Raw genomic sequence first — 23,664 nt, 5'->3', positions numbered from 1 at the left:
ATGCTGACTTTGAATGCTAATAGTCTGTCATCTTGAATAAAAGAGAAATGGAATAGAACAACTCGTACTTCCTTCTTGATTCACTAATCAATTGCTTTTGAGTGGCTGCTCCATGCCAGACACTGGGGATTCTCAGATAAAGGTGTTTTGGCCCTCAACCAGCTCAGAGCCTAGAATGGAGGAGGCTGTGCCCAGGGGACAAGGCAGGAGAGAGGTGGGAAGGGGGAGGCCTCCAAGGGGGTTACCCCAGGAAGAAAGGGGCTTGGCAGGGCTGCCTCGAGATGGCCACCACCTCTGGGGGAGGTGAAGGGCTGGCTGAACAGCAGAGGCCTGGGAGTCCCAGGGGGTGGGCATGGAGGGGACAGGCGGTTCTGGAACAGTTGGACACAGGAAGGCAGGAGTGAGTCTAGGGTTTGAGGAAGAGCTCAGGAGTCAGCCAGGAAGGAGGGGCACTTACCAGGGTGGGAGATGCATGGGGGAAGGGACAGCAAGGTGGGAACTGGCCGGGGGTGGGAGCTGCAGGTGGGGGCAGTCCTCCCTCAGCGGTTCTGCCAAGCTGACACGGCACAAATCTGCCAGGGCGAGCTTCTGGCCCAGCCACGGATTATCCAAAATCTCACTTCAGAGAGAATTTTCCCTCTTTACTTCTCAGAGCTGAGCCGGAGCTGTTGACACGCTCATTTTAAAAGGCTGATATAGGGCTATTCGTTTCCCTCTCCTGGACTCACGCTCCAGGGAAGGGTCAAGGTCACGAGATGGCCATGACAGCCCATGGAAATCAGGGCATGGGCTGGACTGGGGGGACCCAAGGGCCAGGAGAGCCCACGAGTACTGTCACCACTCCGTCCCTGGCAAATGCCAGGGAGGGACGACCCCAAGGAGACTGCGGAGTCCACGCAGCATCCTCAGGAGCCTGGCTGCATTTCTTCTTATTTCCCCACTGGATTCTTGTTTCTCTCTCTCTCTCTCTCTCTCTCCTCTCTCCTCTCTCTCTCTCTCTCTGTGTCTCTCTCTCTAAGGAACTCAAATCAGCAGCTTTTACACACCATTAAGCCTTAGCAATTATGAAAATCCAATTCATGCAGTTAAGAAGGCAGATCTTCCCACAGACACAGGACGCAGGGGTTTCCGGGGCCACTGTGTGCTCAGCAGGGATGGGAGTGATGGGCTTGCTGGGGCGGGAGTGACAGGAGGGCGCAGAGGTGACTCCCTGTAGTGTGGTTTCCTCAAATGATCTTTCATCCATTCTGAAAACGCTGAAGACCTACTCTGCGCCAGGTTTGCTCTGGACACCAGGATGCGCTATCACTGCCGTATCCAAGTCGAAGTCACTTCTTTTAAGTGGAATTTATATTCTGTGAGCAGGGACAGACTGTAGATGACTTTACCATCGTACGTAGTACGCTGTCGGGAAAAAAATAAATAAACAAAGCCAGGTAAAGCCTAGAGGCAAGGGACTTCCAGAGGGGACATGGCCAGGCCCAAGGGCTCCTGGGGGCCACGAGTGAGGACAAGGAGAGAGGTGGTCCGTGCAGCTGCCCTGGTCAGGAGGCAGTTTCATCCCTGAGTCCTACTGAGGTGGCCAGGGGCCAAGCACCTCTTGGTGGCAGGCAGAAATATCGCAGTCACCAACCTGGGTGTAGAGTGTGTCGTGATAACGACTGTATTTCCAACTCGGAGCTCCAAGCTGTGAGGAAAGAACGAGCCCAGGCACTCCTAGGTAGACTCGGTCGTGATAGAGTTTCCCTCTCGCTGGGGTTTTCTCCGAAATGTGTGTGCTGTTGGTCATGGTGTCCTCTGGGAAGATACTGTGGGTCCTGGATCATGTCCCTGCTCAGTGGCTTCTGTAACGCTGTACTTCCTACGGCCCCCAGAGCGCTGCTACATGGAAGACACCATCGATCCGTGTATTTACTCAGAATATTTTATGGGTATGGCTGCAAAGTGCCACCTGCTTACAAAGTCAGTCTACGATGACATTTCCTGGTAGAAGGAAGAAACAGGGACCCTCATTCTGATGTGCCCACAGGGGCTCCTCCAGGTGTGGCTGGGGTCTGGGGCGTGGCAGGCGCCTGGCTGGCTCTGTCTCTGCTGTTTTCCACCAGCAGCTCTTAGCCCTGGGAGACCTGCCATTTCCTTGGACTTGACCCAGGAAGCCGGGCCCTGTCCCTCTGCTCACAGACTCCCCACACACCCAGACAGGGCAGGGTCCCTCTGGTTGCTCGACACTGGGAAACACCCCTCCCTAGGTCCTGACAAATCCTCGCCCCTTCTCCCGAGGGGAAAAGTCACGGGAGCTGGCATCTTCCAGGTCTTTGTACCTGGGCTGAGAAGCCCCTTGTCTTCAGGCCTTTGTCTCTGCTCTGGCTCCACCAAAGCTCATGTGGAAGCTCTGGGATGAGCACTGGCTCAGTGAGACTCAGTGAGACGAAGGAGAGCAAAGGCCTGTTCACCAGCCTATAGGTCATCTTGGCCGCGATGCACACCCTTCCTGGGGCCGGGGGCATGAACACAGCAGCCGCAGTGTGAACCCTGCTCACCCAACCCCGGTGACGGGCTGAGATAACATCCATTGCACCAGCCAATTGCTAACTCAAAGCTTTAGAGTTTTCTGCTCAGCTTCTTGAGGAAGTGAGGAGTCAGGAACGGGGCTAGGTCCCCCCAGAACCTAGAGGATTCTTGGCATCTGGCTAGCACGTGGACCACCCTGCCATTTTATTCCATTTAAAGGGAAGGGGACTCCCCATGGAGGACCTGGGAGAAAGCAGTGACGTCGTGGTTCTGGGGTCTGTCCCCTGTGCCCCTGCTCTTGCCTTGGACACTTAATCACCTGGTTTCCTGGCATGTCCCTCCCCTTCCACAGAAACAGGCCAACCTGCCATTCTTCAGAGCAGGGGTTCTCCAAGTGAGGCCCCAACCTTGCAGGGATACTTCTTAGAAATGCAGTCTGGAGTCCCATCCCAAGCCTGCAGTCCCCCAGGGGATTCTGAGGCCCCTAAAGTCCAGGAGGACTGCTCCGAAGTACTGCTGGACACCTCCCGCCATGCCTGCTGCACGGGTCAGGAGGGGCAGGGATTGTGGATAGGAGGCCTGAGGCTGCTTCCTCCCATCACAGGGGGTTCTGGGGATACCCCAGCTGTCCTGCCTCACTCACCCCCACCTTCAGTGTGTCCCATTTCTTACTGGCCTGTGACCTTCACCACAGTGGTTTCCAGTTTCTGAAGAACCTCAGGGTCGCCCACACAGGCCTTCCAGTGAGTATCCTGGCAGCAAGTGCCACAGTCTGGCTGGGCACAAATGCCGCAGTCTGGCTGGGCACACAATCACGAGCCACCACACAGCTTGTAGATTCAAACAGCAACTCTTTATTCCCGAACTCACACCAGCCGTCTACAATCACGTTCTGGAGAAATCCACGTTCTCTGCCCAAAATCCACGTTCTCTGCCCAAATCCCCCTCCACTGGGCTTCTATCTCCCAAAATATACTGTCTGAATCCCGTGAGAACTCAAGGGGAACTCAGGCAGCAGGATACGCCCTATTCCCAGCAGGAATAATCTTAAACCTTAAACCTGGAACCTAAACTGGGAACGCCCTAAACACGATTATCTTAAAACCGGGAACACCCTAATCTGCCTTGGTCCTTGAGCAAGGTCACCTACATATAATGTCACTGCAACATGTCAGCAACATGGGGTACGCTGGCAAGGAAATTGTCATACCTACTTGGCTAATGGCTCCCAGCAAGCAAGATTCTGCATCTCCATCCTCTGGTCATGGCTTAGTTCAGAGCCAACACAGCCACCAGGTTTTGAAACAAGGGGAAGAAGACAGGCACTATTCTTAAAAATGGCAGGAAGAGAGTGGCTGTGTGGCCCAGCAGCCTGCAGGATTTCCTTTCTCCTGACCCTTGGGCCCACCTGAGATTGGTCCTTCCTTTTGGTGACATCTTAACATGCCACAGTCTGGGACACCTCTTGACATGTTTTTTCTTCTTAATTTTGGTGCAGTTGGGCATTGAACCCAGGGGTACTTAACTACTGAGCCACATCCCCAGCCTCCTTTTATTTTATTTTTTTTATTTTGAGGAACTTGTGATCCTCCTACCTCAGCCTCCCGAGTAGCTGGGATTATAGGCTTGTGCCACCACAACCAGGTCTAACAACAAATATTTCTTTAAGTGTTTTATCATTTTCTCCAGAAAATTAGGAAGGAACTCCTCCCCTCTAACAATTCCCTACATTCATCCTATTCTTTTATATTTCTAAGTAGGTTAAACTTGACACCAGTAAGAGCAAGCCAGAGTATATTCAATATATTTTCTTTTTCTTTTCTTTTTTTTTTTTCTTAAAGCTAATTAGTCTGGGTCTATAATGGCTCTTAAGAGGATTAGCCTTATGTTTACAATGACATCCTGCCAGTTCCTCTCCATTTTCCTGTTACAACCTACTTTCCCTCTTCTTCTTGCTCTTTGCCAGTTAAATTTCGTTTTTTCAAGAAGTCTGCTAAGCCTGCTCTGCCCTGTGCCTCCTCTGGCCCTTGGATAACACATCGCTCTACAGGAGAGGCCTTCAGAGGCCACACCTCAGTATTTGAGGGGTCCTGGTATTTGGAGGGGTGAAGCTGGTAGAATTGGGGAGTCATAATGGGACCCCTCTGAACACAGCGTGGGTTGCTGCCTATACTGTGGGCAAAGTTGAAGCATCTCCAAGGCCACCCTCGATACTGACACCACTGTAAGGTCAGCGATCCCCAAGACCACCCTCAGGTTTGAATGTTTCCTAGAAGGCCTCACAGAACTCAGAAAAGGCATTGGAATGGTTTTATTGTAGTGAAAAGATCAAAATTGAAATCATCAGGGTGAGGAGGTGTGTAGGGCGGGGTCTGGAGTCACCAGCACAGAACTTCCTGTCTCTCCCAGCCTCGAGGGTGGCAGTGCACAGGAAGTGCTGCTGACCAGGGAAGCTGGCCAGGCCTGCAGCCCAGAGCTTTGACTGGATGTCAATCATGCAGGTACATTGAGCCTCTGCTGACCTTAGTCCCTATTCCCTCCAGAGACTGAGCTGACACTATGTGACCATAAACCACACTGCTAGCCTGGATTATGTGGCGTGGCCCCAGGCCCCAGGCCCCCACTCTTACCAGGCTGTTTCAGTCGGCTTTTTCGCTGCTGTGACTAAAATACCTGACCAGAACAATTGTAGAGGAGGAAAAGTTTATTTGGGGACTCATGGTTTCAGAGGTCTCAGTCCATAGACAGCAGACTCCATTCCATGGGGCTCGGGGTGAGTCAGGAAATCATGGCAGGGGAGTGTGGCAGAGGGAAGCAGCTCACATGATGATCAGATTTCAGAAAGAGAGACACTCCATGCTCCAGATACAAATATATACCCAAAGCCACACCCCTAATGCCCCACTTCTCCACCCTGCCCCACCTGCCTTCAGTCACCACTCAGTTAATCCCATCAGAGGATTAATTCACTAATGTTGGGTTAAGGCTGCCACAACCCAATCATTTCTTTTCTGAACTTTCTTGCCTTGTCTCACACATGAGCTTTTGGGGGACACCTCACATCCAAACCACAACACAGGAGAACATTCCAAGGGCTTCGACATTACCTTCCAGTAGCCTAGGGAAGAGGCCAGATCTGGCTTTGGGCAGGGCCCATCTTTCGCTGGACACGGGGCTATTCAAAGTGTGGTGTGCACACCAGTGCCATCAATGAGCTCTTTGTTTCTGGTCCATGATGAGATACATACGGAAACCAACATTCCTTTTAGAAACTTCTGTAATAATTTAGTAGGGTGTTTTATGCCTATTGAATCTGATGATGAAGTATTGGGACTTTTGCATTTTAAACTTCATTTTTCTATTATCCCTTTGAGTCATGATTTATAAAAGTATTCATGTGCAATACATAGGACAAAGTCAAAACTGTTTATTGTTGATGGTTAGAGGAGCCGTCACCTCTGTTCTGTGCAAACTCTGTCCTGACCAGTTATGTGATCTTGGATGTGACAGTTCAGATTTCTTGTTGCCATGGTTTTGATCTTGAATGTCTTGCAAAGATGATGTGTTGAAGGCTTAGTCACCAGCCTGTGGCCTCACTGGGAGATGTGGAACTTTTAGGATGTAGGATCTAATGGAAGGAAGTTAGGTCATTGGGGGTTTACCCTTGAAGGAGGTTTTGGGATGCTGGCCCCCTCCTCTTTCTTTTCGTTTCCAGGCTACTGAGAGGTTTGCAGATTTGCTCCACCACACACTCCCCGCCATGATGTTCTGCTTTACCCAGGCCCAAGAGCAATGGGGCCAGCCAATCAAGGACTGAAGACTCTGAAACCATGGGACCAAAATAAACCTTTCCACCTTATAAGATGTTTAACTCAGGTATTTTGTCACAGTGATAGAAAACTGACCGATATGCTGATTTCTAGTGTTCACTTTTATAAGATGAGGCAGGAGTGGGCAGATGGGATCAGAATTTTTTCAAGCTTTCTTTTAGAGAATGGTAAGGAAAAAATATATGCATACATAGATAGATGAAAGATTATGTATGTGTATGATACTGGGGATTGAACTCAGGACCTTGCACATACTAGGCAAGTGCTCTGCCATTGAGCTATGTCCCCGGCCCTTTTTTAAATTGTTATTTTGAGACAAGGTCTTACCCAGTTGCCCAGGCTGCCCTTGAGCTTACAATTCTGTCTCAGCTTCTTGAGTAGCAGTGATTATTAGTGGGCACCCTGCCTGGCCAAAGAAATATGCTTATATCAGACCCAGTGCATTGCTACCCTTGTTACAGGGAAATCAATCTGGCATTTCCTATTCCAATCCCTGTATTCTTATCCATTCCATCTGAAAAGAATATGTGAATCTGGACCCCACTAAACCAATGTCATGGTACCAAGGACCAGGTGGCTGGCCTGGTGTGGGAAACACTGGAGGGCGTCTTGAAAGCGATTCTTGCCATTGGCAGGACCTTGAACAAGGTTGCTTCATGTCTGAACCTAGGGCCAGGGTGAGCCAAGAAGCATAAACAAGACTCCAGCTGGTGGCTGCTGTTGAGTTCCACAGATTACTGACTTGCTCGTGACCAGTTATGCTCTTTCTTATGAGACGCTATGCAGGGAACTTTCCCCTTTTGTTGCTTAAAAAATTTTCATGTGAGAGCTTCACTGCTCATCAGCATGTATCTGTGCCAACAACGTCGCAGGCGTGTGAGTCAGCAGAAACTACTGATGCTTACCTCTTCCCCGGTGTGTCCACGAGTGTGCTCAACTAGGGGTCAGCCAGGGCCCAGGCCTAGCTTTGCAGGCCACTCACCTCCTCTCAAGTGCACTGTCACTGTTGCTTACTGCTGCAAATCAGCTCAGCATGCAGTCCATAGCGAATCCTTCCTGATGTCCCCTGGTCCTGGGTACACTCACTGGTGTTTATATAAGCGACTGAGCACGGGCTGTGGTTCCCCTGGTTACCATGGGTTACAAAAAAGGGAGAACATTGTGCTCTTTAGAAAAGGAAATAAAAGGAAAAATGAAAAAGACCTGTTTCTCCCCTAGAAAAAGCCTGGTCCCTGCACTTCTCCAAGCAACTCGGTCTCCTTCAGGGTGCTGAAGAACGGCCGGCCGGGGAGTGCGTCTCAGCCCCAGATGCCACTTCCAGGGGACGTCAAGGAGGTGTTTAGCAGAAACAAATGCTGGCGCCCTTTTTTTGATAATGTAGAATTCAACATTTGTTTAGTGTGTGAAAGGCCCTGGGTCAACTCCCAGTACCACAGAACAACAGCAGCAGCAAAACACTAAAACTAAAAATGGATCAGCGCATCTTCTGGAAGCTGGACTTCGGTTCTTGACAACATTTAGAACTCTGTCAGTCATGAGGAAGTGTGAGCCACAGGGAGCCGACACACCCAGAGGTGACCAGGTTCCTTTCACAAGTCCCTAGCTAATGTCCTGTGCAGTACAGGAGGGAAGGGGCGTCCTTGGGAAGAAGGGGAGATCTAAACCAGGGAGATCTAAACCAGCGAGGCAGTGGTTACGAGCATCCTCAAGGAGCCCTTCAGGGTTGTCAGTCAGTTTCCGGCATGTTCTGGGGTTGGGTTTTCTTGCAGGAAGTTAAGTTTGACCTAAACCTAATGAGGACAGCTACACAAGACAAGGTGCGTTATGTTTCTACTCAGGGAACAGCTTCAGTTGGCAGGGTGTCTGTGGCCTCAACACAGCTGATCTGTGGTTGTTATTTAAATGTCCTGTTTGGTATTTCCAGGAGAAAGAGGCTGGAACAATCTTTGGTGGCCTCTGAAACCATCTGTTTTCTAGAGCAGCTGCCAGGCTGACCTAACAAATTAATTAAATTTCAATCCTCAGGCTAGATCGCAACCAGAAAACACAGATGCCACAAACAGAAATGTTTGCTGACCACATGTTTCAAAACAGGACCTAAAGGACCACTCTGCTGCCATCTTCCTTTCCAGAGATGTTGATGGGGTCCAGGAAACTCTCCTGAAGGCTTCATGAAGTAACCGATGTGTTTTCCACACGATGATGCTCAATGTCAGGTAGCCGTGCTCAAAGCACAGTGCATGATTTGGTTCAGGATATTAACGATAAATAGATAAATCAATCTTCGGTCCCCAAGGAGTTGTTCATGTTTGTCCCAATTAAATCTAGCTGCTGAGTTATCTAGAATTTGTGCCAGGAAATTGTCTCAGCTGGACTTCCCGGAGGCTCTCACAAAAAAAGGAAAAGTTCATTTTTCAAGAGCAAGTAAGTTTATTTCCATGGGAAAATACACCGTAAAGGAGATTTTACCTATTTTGAAATCTCAAGAATTAGAAAAATTTGCCAGGTGCTGTGGCACCTGCTTGTAATCCTTGCAGTTTGGGAGGTTGAGGAAGGAGGATCACAAGTTCAAGACCAGCCTCAGCAACTTAATGAGGCCTTAAGCAACTTATTAAGATCCTGTCTCAAAATGAAAACTAAAAAGATCTGGGGATTTGGCTCAGTGGTTAAGTGCCCCTGGGTTTAGTTTCCAGTACCAAAACAAACAAACAAAAAGGATTGGAAAAATTTAAAGATTTTTTCAGGCTTTGTTTGTTTCCAGTAGAGATTTTCAAGAAATCCAAGGAGCTCTTTCTTTCTTTAGATTTACTTTATTTGGCAGTGAGGGAGAAAGACCAGCCTCTGGGAGTTCCATTCATCCTTGGGGAGTGGGGGCTGGAGTCAGAGGGTCTTAGAACCACACTCAGGGCCCAGAACTGAAAGCAACGTAGAGCTCAGCAATGCTCAGAGTTGTAGGCCTCTCAATATTATTTCAGGTCCAGTATAGACTACTTGTGGATTGGCCTGGAGTCCAACACCATTCACGATTTTTATTTCCATGGGAAAATATTCCAAACTTTAAACCAATTTATGGAATATAATCTGTTGGTAAAACTGACACATAGTTTAAATGACTATATGTGGTCTGTACTCATATGTAGGATTCGTATGATAGTCTATGGTATAAGAAGTATGCACGCGGTTATTCACGACTATTCCTGTGTTGTGGGCTCAGCAAGTATTTGTTAACAGAACTGGCTAATGGATTTTTACTTAGAAAGAAATTTATGCAATTCTCAAATAATCCAAGTATTCCTACTATGGATCACAGATTACATTTCTTGAAGTTCGGTCATTTCTGTCTTTTCTATTGGAATTACATGAAATAACTGACTTAAGACCCCAATTTTGTCACGAGTCAGAATTCTGGTCTTGCCACAGGAGCCACCTCAGCAGGACTTGCAGGGCTGAGCCCCTGTCATCAGCTCTGAGGAGTATCTGCTCCTTATCCAAGCTGAGGGAAGGTGGCTTTTCTCTGCGGCCCCTAGGTCTCAGAATGAGGTCCTTCCTCAGTTCTTGAAGTGTCGTCATTGTTTTCCGATCACCAGTCACCTCCGCCCCATCCTCAGCTTTGTTAGATGTCTCTGGCAGCTGCCCCAGAATCCCGCACTGTGACAGCCAGGCGCGGACAACTCAGGGCTCTCGAGGTGCTCCCAGGTTTTCCTTGGAGTGCCGTAGAGCAAAAGGGAAACTTCAGCAGTTCAGGAGCTGACAGGCTGTGGCTTTGCACACTGACCCACAGAGCTCTGCACAGTGACGTGGAACCATAGGGGTCTGCAGTGGTTAACGGGTGCTTACAGACCACCGCAGTAGCCCAAGAGCAGCAGAAGCAGGAAACAAAGCGAGGGAACAGAACGACCCCCTTCAGGCTTAGTGCAGTAAGTCCCCAGGCTGTCGAGGAGCTTGTATCTATATCAGGCCTGTGGAATGCACCCTCCAATAGAAATGCACCGACTCCCTTGCCTCGATGTACCCCAAACTTGCTTATGTATACAAGTAAAGGCGCCACTGTGCTCAGGGCTCAGACTTTGTGAATTATCCCTCTGGGACATGGCACCACTAACAAAGGGTTGCTTCCAGATCTTGGTGTCTTGACCCTCATTTCCAGTTATAGGAGACAGTGTGAGGATTGAGTATTTAGGAATCCAGAGGAAAGGGAGTGCCTCAGGCTATGGAGAAGATTGAGACGTCAGTTCTTGATTGTTTGTTTTTTTTGTGGTGCTGGGGATGGAACCCAGGGCCTTGTGCATGTGAGGCAAGCACTCTACCATCTGAGCTCTATCCCCAGCCCAGGTGTCAGTTCTTGAAGACAGGAAGGACTTAGAGAAGAGGGTGAGGCAGGGGGACGATGGAAGCACCCGGTGTGCCAGCCAGAAGAGTGGGCTGGTCAGCAGAGAGAGAAGCCCAGCGAGAGAGGAAGAGAAGGCGGGAGACACCACTGGGCCAAGTTATGCAGGCACGAGACACTGGTCCCAGCAGCAAACGGGAAGCAATAGCCTCTGCCAGTTCTACTCCTGGGATCTGACAGGGCCAAAAAATGGCTGGGGGACGTTATTGCCTGAGTCCTGCGGAATGGACAGGCCTGGGGAAGTGAGAGGATGAAAGCTGTCCGCAGCCCTCCAGCATCTGGGTAAGAGGGTGAAGGTGACATAAAGGGAAGGGAGGACAGGTGTGATGGGTGATGCAAAGGGAGGATGGAGAGCACCTGGAGCCTGAGTAGGTGTGCAGAAGAAGGAAGCGTTGAGACCACTTTGGGGTCGTCAGCCCAGAACTCTACTCAGAAAGCATCAACTGCAATAAGGACGTTTGGGGTTTGGGCTACTGAGAGGACATCTAAGCCAAGCATTGGGCCAGTAATAACATGGTGGCCCCGGAGTACTCTTGCTTTTTTTTTTTCCCTTTTTCCTAGTACTGGGGGTTGAACCCAGAGGCGCTCTACCACGGAGCTGTATCCCAGCCCTTTTTATCTTTATCTGGAGACAGGATCTTGCCAAGTTGCTGAGGCTGGCCTTGAACTTGGGATCCTCCTGCCTCAGTCTCCTGATTCACCAGGATTTCAGTGAATTCCTACTTGCCAAAGTAGGCTTGACCCTGTCTCCTCAAGCCCCTGTTTCTTCCATGACCCCAGGACCCTGACCTCTCACTCTCCATGACCCCTGAACCCAGCTCCTTCTCAATCTATGTCCCAAGGACTCAGGAATTCTTTCTAAAAGAGGGAGAGAAAAGTTGGCAGGTGAAGACAGCAGTTTTTGGAAGAGAGGAGAATGGGCGACATCAAGTTAGAGTGTCTCATTTTTTCAATAAAGAAGGAGGTGAGGTCATCTATTGTTTTACCTAGTGAACACTCATTTCTCTCTTCTTCCTCCCTGACAGAACCCAGTATCATCGGGGCAGCAATGTGTCTAGTTAAAACATCATATTTCTCAGGATCTGGTTTGGCAGGGAGTGGTCATGTGACTTGACATCTATTGTGGAAAAATCACAAGATGGATGGGAATGTTTCTCAAAGGGAGTAGTCTCATTTGTTCTTTCCTCATTCTCCTCTTTCTTTCCTAGATGGTTTTGATGGTTGGGGCTGTAGCAGCTATTTTGTGATTGATGAGTGACATTGTAGAGCCATCCCACTGACCCTGGATTGACTGCATCTGCACTCATTTCGCATGACAGAAAAGACAGCTGTTTTTCTAAGCCATTATTATTTGGGAATTGTGTTACCCGTAGCCAAATACAACTCCTAGCTCATTTTGTTGGGAGTTTGTGTGTGCGTGTATTTGTGTGTATGTGCGTATGCAAATGTACTAGGTGTTTGAATTTTTAAGTTGCTCTAAAGTTGCTTATGAATTGAAAAATCTGAGAACCCACTGTAGGAAATCAGTTTGAAATCAGTCTTCTTGGATGGGCATCTATAGAAGGCACCTTCTTTCAGTGCAAGGTGATTCTGCTCCTCCCTGCTCCTTCTTGACTTGAGCAACATGTCTCATACAGACTGAGGTTTACATTTCATGTCATTAACAGTTTTCACTGAAGGAGCAAAATGCTTTCCCAGTTCATTCCAGGTTTAGGATCAGTTCTGCAAACGCTGATGAAACATGAAAGGCAGTTAATACATCTCTCTGAAAACATGTTATATTTTATGTGTTCACCATTGTTCAGATTCAGGGTTTTGAATCCAATTAGAATTAAAAATATCTGCCTTCCTTCCTTCCTTTCTTTTTCATGTCAAAATGTTTGATTCTTATAAAATGCCAATCTAGAATGCTCTGGCAAAAGGTTAGCAAGGCTACAACATTTTTTTTCTTGCTGTAGGCTAAAACCATCTCCATTCTTATGGAACCCCAAACATGCCTCCTTTCCTATTCCACGTGACCTCTTGGTTTAACTACAAATCTTGAGATATTTGGGTCAGTTAAGAGAGAATGGTCCTCTCATATCTTCATTATCAAAAAACTGAGTTTCTTTTAAAAATTCAACAATTGATGGAAAAAAAAATACCTTGCAGTAGCACAAGCTATTCATCTGTCTTCCAGTTCATTCTGGGTGTAATTACTAGGGCTTATGAGATCGAAAGATAATTCCAGTCAAAGCCATTTATCTAGTTTTGTGGCAGCTGAAAACACAGATGCTTTGGAAACAATGTAATCTTCTATCTCCCAATAATTTTTAATGGCTGGATGAATGGACTAAACAGTTATATTTGAAAATCCACCTTGGCGGTACTATCGGGATCATATACAATGGGCAATAGACAGAGGATTTACTGATTTACAAAACTATTAGTATCTTTGACATTTATTTGAAAGAAAATGACACTTCAGCTCATTTATTATTTCAATGATAGCTTATTCTGAGAGAGAGAGAGAGAGAGAGAGAGAGAGAGAGAGAGAGAGAGAGAGAGAGAGGAAGGTATTTTAAGGGAAGAGCTGAGAGGCAATTTTTTAATGAGGTAACATGGAAAAGAGTATACAGTGCCATGCACAGACCTCCAGAAGAAGTGGAGGAGACCAGGAGAAATAACAATTCATTTGAGTCTCTCTCTTTTGGAAAAGAATACACTAGATTTCCACAACTCATATGCACTTAATAAAATATGTAAACATCAATTTGATTAGGCTCAGCTTCAGATCAGTTATAAGGCATTAATTAGAAAATATATTTAACATTTGCTCCTCATTCTCTTCTTACCTGGTCTTGCACTGAGTGGGCTAAGCAAGGTGCTCTTTGCAGTGGGCGGAAGACAACTCCCTTTGGAGAGATCCACGGGATAGCCAGCATTCTCCTGCCACTTCCCAACAAACTCCAAACCCTGGTGCCAAGGCTGAGAAGCAGGTGGCTCCTGGCTTGAAGAGGATGGGTGTGAGCTCAGCTCTGAACAGGAGTGTGTGCTGGGGCAGGGGCAGGAGGCTTGAGACCTTCAGGGAGCAGCCCTTAAGGGCTGACCCACCCAGGTCTCTGTGGTTCACAGAAAGGAGTTTGCCCTAGTTCTGAAGCCCAGCCAGCAACCCTGGAGAAGCTCATGTAGCCATGGAAAGGGGGATCTGAAGACCCTTCCCTGAGTTACTGTGGACCAGAACAGCTCTCTGGCATTTTGCTGGCTCAGGGTGTGGGTATGCATCATCTCACAGGCTGAACGATCACATGTGGAGTCTGGGATGAGCATTTTTCAAGAGAGATCTGCACAAAGGCTGGGCTGACTACTGCAGGCAGAGTGACAGGTCAGCATGCCCTCTCAGCTGCAGGCTGACTGCCATCCTCATCTCCATCCAGTCTAGAGGCCAGGGTGCTCATGCTGAATTCAGCCTTTGAGTGTCTGGGAGTTCTGTTGTTCCCAGAGCATTCCTGGGAGAATGAAAGCAGGTGAACTTTTAAACAACAGAATGAGTGTGTGTGTGTGTGTGTGTGTGTGTGTGTGTAGTGTGTATATATGTGTGTATGTGTGTGTCTGATAATGGTCCAAGCCTTAATAGCATGGTAAAATATTTATCTTACTTTTTTTCTAGCTAATATGCAATCAATCGCTAACTCATTGGAAGCATTTAGAAATATCAAGGTCTACTTAGCCACTTTGAGGGCTCACTCAACAGATATATATCAGTTAATGGGAAATGCAAAAGCCTGACCTCACCAGGCCAGTTACCCTCCAGACCATGTCTTTTGCCCCACAGGGGAGGGAGACTCTGGGAGCATAACTGCTTCTTCTTCAAAAACCACAGAGGAAAGGGCTATGGACATCTTTGTGCTTTGGGTTTTTGAGATGTTAATTTCAAATTAATCAAGGTAATCTCTTTCTTGACCCTGAATAACTTTGATTCATTTCACCAAGATTCTCAAACCTTCTTTTGATAAAAGATGCCAAATGCATTCAGGGGATAGGATTGGGGTTGATATGGGGTGGGATGATTGATAATAAATACAGTTGTCTCTCAGTGCCCTCAGAGAATTGGTTTCAGGGCCACCTTGGATGCAAAATTCTTGGAGGCTCAAGTCCCTTACATAACAAGGCAGAGTACTGGTACCTAATCTGTGCACATTCTCCAGGATACTTCGAAGCGTCTCTAGATTACTTACAATACCGAATACGTAGTGTCAGTGCTGTGCAGTGGTGTGATGTTTAGGGAACAATGCTAAGGAAAAACGTCTACGTGGTCAAGTACAATTTTTTTCCAAATATTTTCAATCCGTGTGGTTGAATCCACAGATGAAGAATCAGAGGATTCAGAGGGCTGGCGGATTCAGTCATCATGCGGTCCTCACTTCTTGGATTTTTTTCATAACAAGAGGAGGAGAGCTGGTCATGGGAAATGAGCAACCTCTGGGTTAGAGACTGTCCGGGATGAAAGGGTTCCAAAGACAACTGTCTTTGTCTTCCAGAGGCAGAGACTGGGAAGGGAACCACCCATTCCTGATCCCAGAAAGAAGGCTGAGCCGGCCCTTCTCATCAGGGCCAGTTCTCTCCTGGGGTCTCCAGGGAGCAGGTAGGAGGAGGCCAGAGGAAGAGAGTGTCTAGAATGCTCACAATGCTCAGAGAACCTTCAAGGAACATGGGGTGTGAGTATGTGTTTTGTAAGGAGGGCTGTGGCCTAAATCCCCAGTGGGTACAAGCAGTCAGGTAGTCTAGGAAGTAAAAAAAAAAAAAATGGCCACACATAATTTCCCTTTCCATTTTCTATACTTGCATTCAGTATGAAAAATACAGATGGCTCAAAGATATCATGAAGCAAAATTCTGCAGGATTTTCAACACAATTGATTTTTGACTCAAATAGAATTGGTTTTATCCCAAGTAATATTTAAAATTGTGCTTTTCTTTTTTCTACTTCCCTTTTATTTTATATAAAATGGCAATTCTTTCTAGGAGAAATAGCCTTTTCTTACCAATGCATATCATTTGTGGTTACTTGTATTAATGAATGACGTACCTTGCTTTCATATGGTTGTAAATGGCATGAATATGATTTTGAACTTGAGTGGATTTGACTGTTGGAGAGAAGCCAGGAGAGAAGTTGCTGAGTTCCCTGAGGGTGCCTCCAAAGTGACTTCCTCCCAAGTACAAAGCCAGTTCCCTTAGCTGATAAATGAAAATGAAGTGGTAATTTCCTTAATTCCATTTGAACTAGTGTGTAGCTTAGAATATGATCTCTGAGATCTCAGCCTAAACTTGGAGCCAGTTTCTCCTCGTTTTTTGGGATACCTTTACCAGGACCTCAAGTGGCGCTTGTGAGGTTTGGTGACAATGAACACAACAAGGAACCAGGAAGATGGTCAGGTAACACCCCTGTTCCCTGAGCATCCCCTCCCTCTACCTGTGGCAGATGATCTGCTGCATGACAATCTAATCGCAGAGCAAATTCCCTCAAGATTGTGTCAAACAGAGATGATTCAAGGTTGGGGGTGGTATGGACAGCGTGTCCCTTAACTAAGAAATCATTCAATCACCATCTGATACCCCACAACCCACAGCTCTGAGTTTTGGTTGTTTTTGAATCATTGCATGCTAGGGGCACTTAAAAAAAATACACACTCTCTGTAGGTCCTTTGGATGGTTTTGTTCTCACATAAGCTGTTAAGGACGACTGTACACAGATCCAAAATAACAGAGGATGTCATTTTATTGGCTGTCCACGGGGAGTTCATCATACAAGGAGGTGAGGACTGCAGGGGGCAGCGCAAGGCAACACCCCGTCGGACCCCTAGACAGAAGGTTAAATGGCACTGGATAGGATAAACCCCCAGCAGCCCTCCGCAGCCCAGACGCTCCCGATCCACACAGAACTAAGTGGACTAATGAGCCACCAATAGCCTTGTCCATTGGGCTGCATCCGTTGGGCCGTCTGCCAACAAAACAGCACTTGAAAATTCACAAAAATAAAAAAAGGAAGAAAGGAAGAAGGAAAGAGAGCAGCATTTCCTTCGGAATACCAACACCACTGGAACGCAGACGGTAGCTGGCATGCAAATCCACATCCGGTCTGTTTTCTGCCTTTAGAACTTTTGTAGTTTTTAAATTAACAAATGGAACGGCGTGTCTATTTCAGATATTAGTAGCATAACACTTAAGTGCAATTTCAGTCTGGCCACGTGTCAGAAACCTTCCGAGCAGCAGATAGGGCAGCGCCTTTTCTTCCCTGGCTAGATCCCACCCCGAGGGTCCTCCCTCCCCAGGCCCAACCTGCAGGTTCCCAATGCTCGAAAACAGCCACTTCTCTATATTCATTATTGTCAAAGTGCTCAGGGTGGGGAAGAAAATTCAGATAAAACCAAGCCCCGAGTTTCTGGAGCCTGCTGGCCCTCTGCCATGAGACGGGGCTCCCCTGGCTTTCTAAGCGGGTCTCTGTACCCCAGGCCTGGGGCTGTCATCTCCACGCTGCGGGGTGCATCCCTCTCCTCGCTCCCACCGCCTGTGGAGGAGCCCTGCGGTCGGTCCTGGGGTCGGCCACAGGGGTCACACGGAGCTGAGCTTCACCAGGCCCCGCACGGAGTCTTCGTGCAGAGAGTCCTGGCTGGCCAGGCCCAGCACGTGCATGGTGCGGCTGTGCGCCAGCGGGCTGCCGGCCCCCAGCATCCGCGGGGGCGAGGGCGCCTCGTCGGGGGTCAGGAACTGGTGGCCCCCGTGCTCGTCCTTCAGGGGCATAATGTCCGAGAGCGCGGCCTCGGCGGCGAGGTTGGGCATGGAGGAGGGCGGCGTGGGCTGGCCCAGCGTCAGGCTGGTGCACGGTGTGCCCAGGCCGGGCTTCCCCGGGAGGTGCATCTCGTCGCTGGTGAGGCTGGGCTCGCTCTGCAGCAGGGGAGTGGCTGCGGCCTGCAAAACGAATTTGGTGCTCTGAATGCACTGGTCTTGGTCGCACTGGAGCGCAGCAGGAGCCAGCAGAGAGAAGGCGGAGATAAGTGGGGGAAGGGAGAACAGGGCGGGGAGGGAGGGTGTAAGAAGAGAAAAAACGGTTAGCGACACCTCGGGTGGGTGCTGGGAGCGTGCACAGTAGCCCAAGTGCATCTGGAGATCCCCGGCCCCGCCCCCGGCCCCGCCTACGCCCCCCCCCCCACGCCGTGGTAAGGACCAACAGCTGGACGAAATAAACAGCTCAATGGAAGAGTCACCCCCAGGTGCCCCCCCAGGGGTGGAGGTCCAGGAAGTAACATGCAGTCACAGGCTGTGATGCCCAGGGCCTCTGTCCCCAACTTAAGGATGTAATTTTAAAACAACCCCATGGACTAGGCTTTTTACCACCTCAAGCAGTCTGAGGCAGCTGCTTTTTACGTGCTGAAAACCATTTTTTTTTAAACCGTATTGTTCTAAAAATACACCCACGTTCACAGTATTGTTCATAATAGGTCAAGAGGCAAAAGCAATCCGGCATGGATTGATGGCTGAGCGCATACACAAAACATGGTCTATTTGCACAAAAGAATATTCTTAGGTCTTAACAAGGAAGGGGATTCTTACACATTACAACAGGGACGAAGCTGGAGGGTGGCACTCTATGTAAAATGAACCAGACACACAAAGACAATTGATTCCACCAACACTGGTACCTGGAGCAGTCAGGTCCACAGTGAGAAGGCAGGATGGAGTGGCTGGGGGAGGGGGCTGGGAGGTGCTTGTTTAATGGGGACAGAGTTTCAGTTTGTAAAGATGAAAAGTTCTGGACATGGAGGGTGGTGATGGCTGCAGAGCAATATGATAGTGACCGGATCCTGCTGAGCTGTACTTAAAAATGGCTCTGTCTATTTGACCAAAAGAAGAATAGAAAGATACAAGGGTCACAGAAGCCCTGGGGTTTGAATCAGACTGTTCTGCAAAGGCCTAGAATTCCTGCTGGGTTTTCATCAGCCTCAGGAACCATGAAGGGGTCTCCTGGGGCATGATGATGCCAATATTTGAGAAGACAGCTCCCTTTCTTCCAAGGGTTCTGAAGTCACATCACATCTATCTTGTGTCCTTTGTTCCACTTTAATCACTGGCAAAGAAAACAGCATAAATCCCTGGTTGCTCAGCAAACTCTCTTCTGGAACTATAATACGCTGGAGCTAGAATCCACTTCCCAGAATTTGGAAATCCTAAACTTGACCCTCTGTAGTTCATTGTTAGTGAAATTTTGAAGCAGCTTTTTTTTTTTTTTTTTTTTTTTTTACAGCAGGAGGAGTGGGTGTGGGTATTAGGTGAGCACCCTGTGACTGTTCCAGTGATTAGCTGGATGCCCTGCTCTGTTTCTTTAAGTTCTCCTAACAATCATGTTTCTGCTCTTTATGTGCTGGATGGGGACCAAGGCTTAGGTGGGTTGGACCTGAGCTTGAGACCTCAAAGATGAAAGCAAAGAGATAGATCCAGCATTTGAAGCTTGAATCCTTCGACTGCAAACCATCCAGACTTTTGACATACAGTAGATACTTAATTACATGTCACTTGGCTTATTACCTCTTGTTCCTTTTCAGAACTGGAGTGTTCTAAAGAATCAGGTAGTAATATCCTGGTGGCTGAGGTGCTACCACCTCTGCCTGCCAGGGTGCACCCAGAACTGCCACCCACCTTGACCCATAGCCCAGCAGCAATACAAAATGTGTGCACAGAGGAGCCTTAAGGGGGACAGAGTTCACCTGAACTTGCAAATCCTCAGGTATTCATTTCATTTGCTGCAGAATATGCCCATCAGCCATGTATGGCTTTCTTTTTGAAGTCACAAGTGTAGGTTGCCTCCGATCCTGGCCCTGAGCCTACTTACAAAGGCTGGGGAGCTGCAGACTCCCAGAAATTGGAACATTTTAGAAGTTCAAAACCTGTGGTTCCAGGCAAGAGGAGCAGGAAATTCTTGAGGAGGGAAAGCCAGTCTGAAGGCAAGACTTGCTTTTCTCTCATGCTTCCTCCTGGCCAGTGGGACTCCAACGAAACAGAGATTTGGGGAAGGGCCTGGGGAACGGGGACTATTCAGAGGAGATGAAAAGGCCATTGAAAAGTACTTGACATGGGCTGATTGTCAAACATGATGATCAGTGTTTGCATTTCCTAGCGTCAGGTGGGCAGCTGAGGAGCTTTCTTTGCTCTTATAGGGACTCTGGATCCAGGTGTTGACTCTTGGTGACGGCTGTCTGCCTGTGGACAGTGGTGGTCAGCAGGCTGGCCCCAGTTCTGTTCAGGGCATGGGCTTGCTCTTGACAGTGGAAGGCCTAGTTTAACCTTGGTCTTGACAGGTTAAACAGTTGTCCTTGAGACTCAGTGCTAGCATCCAGCAGCTGCGCTTTGCAAAGACCAGTTCAGGAATATTCTTTGTGGTAGAGACTGAGCTGCCAAGGCTCCTGTTTCCTGTTGGGCAGCTGCGATTTGCACGTGGCCCTGCATATGAAACCAGGGTGGAGATGGGACAGGGGCCTCCAGTGCACAACCCAAGGCCCTTCCTGGATGACTGTGTCTCCATGTCAACCTTCCCCTCTCAGCCCTCACTCATCATCCTGTGCTTTCTCTTCACATCCCCCTCCCCAGGCCCAAGGAACGAGGAAATTCCAAATTAGATTTGCTCCGCTCTTTCGACCTTTTTATTGAAAACCAATTGGCAAATTCTGTTTTAGGGATCAGCCCAAGTACTTCGTGACTAGAGTTGGAAGGGATTTTCAAAGCCATGTGGTAGGAGCACAAGGGAGGCCACCCAAGTGTCTTTTTCCCTCCACCTTTCTCCCTGCCTCGTTCTCTGTCCCTATCTCTCTTCCCCTCTGTTCCTCCCTCTTTTGTCCATACACACACACACACACACACACACACACATATGTATATATATGTTGTAGAAGGACCCAATACTTTTATTTTATTTATTTTTATGTGGTGCTGAGGATGGAACCCAGTGCCTCACACATGCAAGGCGAGCGCTCTGCCACTGAGCCACAACCCCAGCCCTCTCTTGTCCATTTTCCTACTTTGTGGCCCCCCATCAATTGCCCTTTCCTGTCTCCCTGACCCTTTTCTCCAGTTCAAGCCCGATAACAGAGTTCATGGACACCCACCAGAACCTTCTGGTAATAAGGTGGCTGCTGACAGTGGGCAGTGAAGGTCACGGGAAAAGTCAACGTTGAGTCTGAGGCACCTTCTCAGACTTTCAGCCATGATCATCACTTGCTGACTGAAACAGCACAGACCAAGAGGGGCAGTCACTATTTAGCTAAGGAAGTGGAAGCTCCAGGGCATCTTGCTGACTTAGCCCCTTCCAAGGCCTTGGTCTGGCATACCTGTTTCCTTTTCTTAACACCCATGGCATGACGCAGGCCTCTTGAGACCGGAATCCACTCCTGTGCACACCCAGTGCTTTACCTTGGTCAGACCACTTGCTGAGAACCCTTCAAGTCAAATCCTATGTCAGCCTCTGTGGCCCAGACCCTGTTGAAACTGGTCTCCTGTCTCTTATGTGTAAGGCTGGAGGACACTGATGGAAGGACGGGAAAAGAAGTTAGGAAAGAAAAAGTTGAGCCTAAACCATTGAATTAAAAACAAAACAAAACAAAACAAAACAAAAACTACTGCAAATCATTCAGAAATCTTTTCCAAATGAGTATTGTAACTCAGACTTCTCTGACTTTCAGCACCTGTTCTACATAGATTTGGTGAAATGCCTTAAAGGTGACTCTCTCCAAGTAAAGCTGTGGGTGTTTCTCCTGCTGGAGGGACTACTTTCATATGTCCAGCTAATCTGTTCTTCACTATCCTCAGTTTGCCTGGTCCCAGTGGGCTCAGGTCCTGGGACTATAAACCCAAGGGTCTAAATCCTTCTGTATCCTATGACCTGGAAGATAGCCTGCTACATTCAGATAGACTTCCCTTGGGAAGAGCATCCCCATTTGGGGGCAAACAGAGATCAGGCTCTGTTTGCAGTGTATGGCCCACATAGACCTGCTGTTGGCTCATAATAGTGGAGACCGTGGGATTTTATCAGATTCCAACCAAAGTGAGCTATGACACCATCCATTGGAATTATAATTCCCATAATATTAATTTTGCCAGTTTTGAACATCGCCTCCTTAGAAAAAAACTCAGGTATCAAATGACCCGGGGGTATATGATATTTAAAAAAGTCAGTGCTTCTTCATATTTTGTACTGTGCCAAAGTTCCAAGAACAATGAGTTGATAAGCCTTCATGGTCACAATTCTATGAGGTTTTTAAAAAACCTCATAGAGAAAAATAGTATCTTCTGGGTTACTATGGAAATGACCCTCCTTTTTTTATTAAATTTAAAATCCTTCATTCTAATTCTTATGTACCTGTTTATTGGTTTTTCTACTTAACTTTCTTTCGCTCTGTGCTTACCCATTCTCTTTCCCCTCATCTTTCCCCCTCATCAATTTCCCTCCTATTATTTTCCCCTGGCTTCTCATCTGAGGACTCTTTCACCTTCCACCAGTAGAGGGAGACATCCCCGCTTGCTTTTTTTCCCTCTTAAAATTTGGTGGCTCTGACTGTTCCAGCTAAGCCAAGAAGCTATAGTATTTATCTCAGCAGTTATATAATCTTGAAGAAAAACATTTAAGCACCCAGATTCTTGCCAAGAACAATCCATCTACTATGAACAGCGAATTGAGAAACAATCCTTTAAAGATTCGTATTTATGGACTATGAGGTTGAATCATATGGAATTGCCATCTTTTTTTTTTTTTTTTTTTTTAGGTCAAAAATCAATCAAATGGTGAATAGGAACAGGATAGAATCTTGTTCTCTAGTAGGAATGTCTGTGAACAGTCCTTTCTGTGGACAGTGTGAGGATCTATGCTATACTGTAGGGGCACTGTGGTAAGTCACCCTGAGGGCCGATTACTGCCCCACGGAGCTTCAGCATTTAACAGGCAAAGAAGCTTATGGCTTGCGACATTCGGATGTCACACACATTACGGCTTAATGTTACAATTTTAAATGCCAAAAGGACCATTTCCTTTTTGTTTCTTTAGATTTTCAAATGACATTGCCCCTCTTGGAATACATTTGATCTTATTTATCCTAGCTGACTTCTTGGTTGAAGTAAACCTAGTGTGCACATTAAATGCTACTAAAAACAAAGCTAGGAGTTTTCTAGGTGATCTGAATACAATTTAATAATGAATGAAATTAATTCTTTCTTTTGCTCCAATTCTGTCAAAAGTATTAGAGCTAGGCATGGTTTGTCTTTGTTGGGCTGTGAAGGCCTGTCCTAGAGTCTTAAAAAGCTCCTTATAGATGCATGAAGGCATAAACTTCTGAAGTTCACCTAAAATACAGATACTGGTTAGGAGGAGAACTTCTTTTTATTATTTTACTCAAAATTATTATTAAGTTTGTTGAAGTAAGTTTTTTTAACTGTATTTGACTTTTAAGATTACACAATTCTTATTTAATAAATGATACATCTGCTGGGTTATTCTTGTTTCGATATTGGATAAGGAATGTGTTAGTCAGTTCTCCATTAGTGTGACGAAATATCTGAGATAATCAAGTTAAAAGGGGGGAAGGTTTATTCTGGCTCATGGTTTCAATCCATGGTTACTTGGCTCTGTTGCTTTGGACTGCTATGGCACAATATGTCATGATGAAAGTGCACAATAGAGGAGGATTGCTTACCTCGTGGCAACCAGAATGCACACATAGAGAAAGAGGCTGGGGTCCCAACATTCCCGTCAGGGGCATTCCCCCAAAGACCTAACTTCCTCTCAGTAGCCTCTACCTCTTATTAAAGGTTCCACTATTAATACTGCCAGTATGGGACCAAGTCTTCCACACTTGGGCCTTTGGGGAACTTTTCAGGTCCAGGCTTTAGTAAGGGGGATGTAAAATATTAGGTTCAG

The 23,664-nt window shown here is 47.4% G+C and overlaps 1 protein-coding gene across 2 annotated transcripts in view; it reads right to left on the bottom strand.

Moving 5' to 3' along the window:
* Positions 1 to 16,467: 16,467 nt before the first annotated feature.
* Positions 16,468 to 23,664, bottom strand: part of Zdhhc14 (zinc finger DHHC-type palmitoyltransferase 14) — a 265,926-nt gene continuing 258,729 nt past the window's right edge. Inside the window, exon 9 of one of the 2 annotated variants that reach the window (XM_046456571.2) lies at positions 16,468 to 17,720. In XM_046456571.2, coding sequence (XP_046312527.1) covers positions 17,319 to 17,720 — 402 coding nt within the window. In that variant the 3' untranslated portion in view covers positions 16,468 to 17,318. The remainder of the gene's footprint in view (positions 17,721 to 23,664) is intronic. The other variant, XM_046456572.2, reaches the window with a different exon arrangement.

This window comes from Marmota monax, unplaced genomic scaffold (genome assembly GCF_021218885.2).
Source record: "Marmota monax isolate L192 unplaced genomic scaffold, Marmota_monax_Labrador192_F-V1.1 WCK01_AAM20220418_F8-fsc00164, whole genome shotgun sequence".
In the NCBI taxonomy this organism is placed as follows: Eukaryota; Metazoa; Chordata; class Mammalia; order Rodentia; family Sciuridae; genus Marmota; species Marmota monax.
This window is presented reverse-complemented; position numbering and strand designations above follow the sequence as displayed.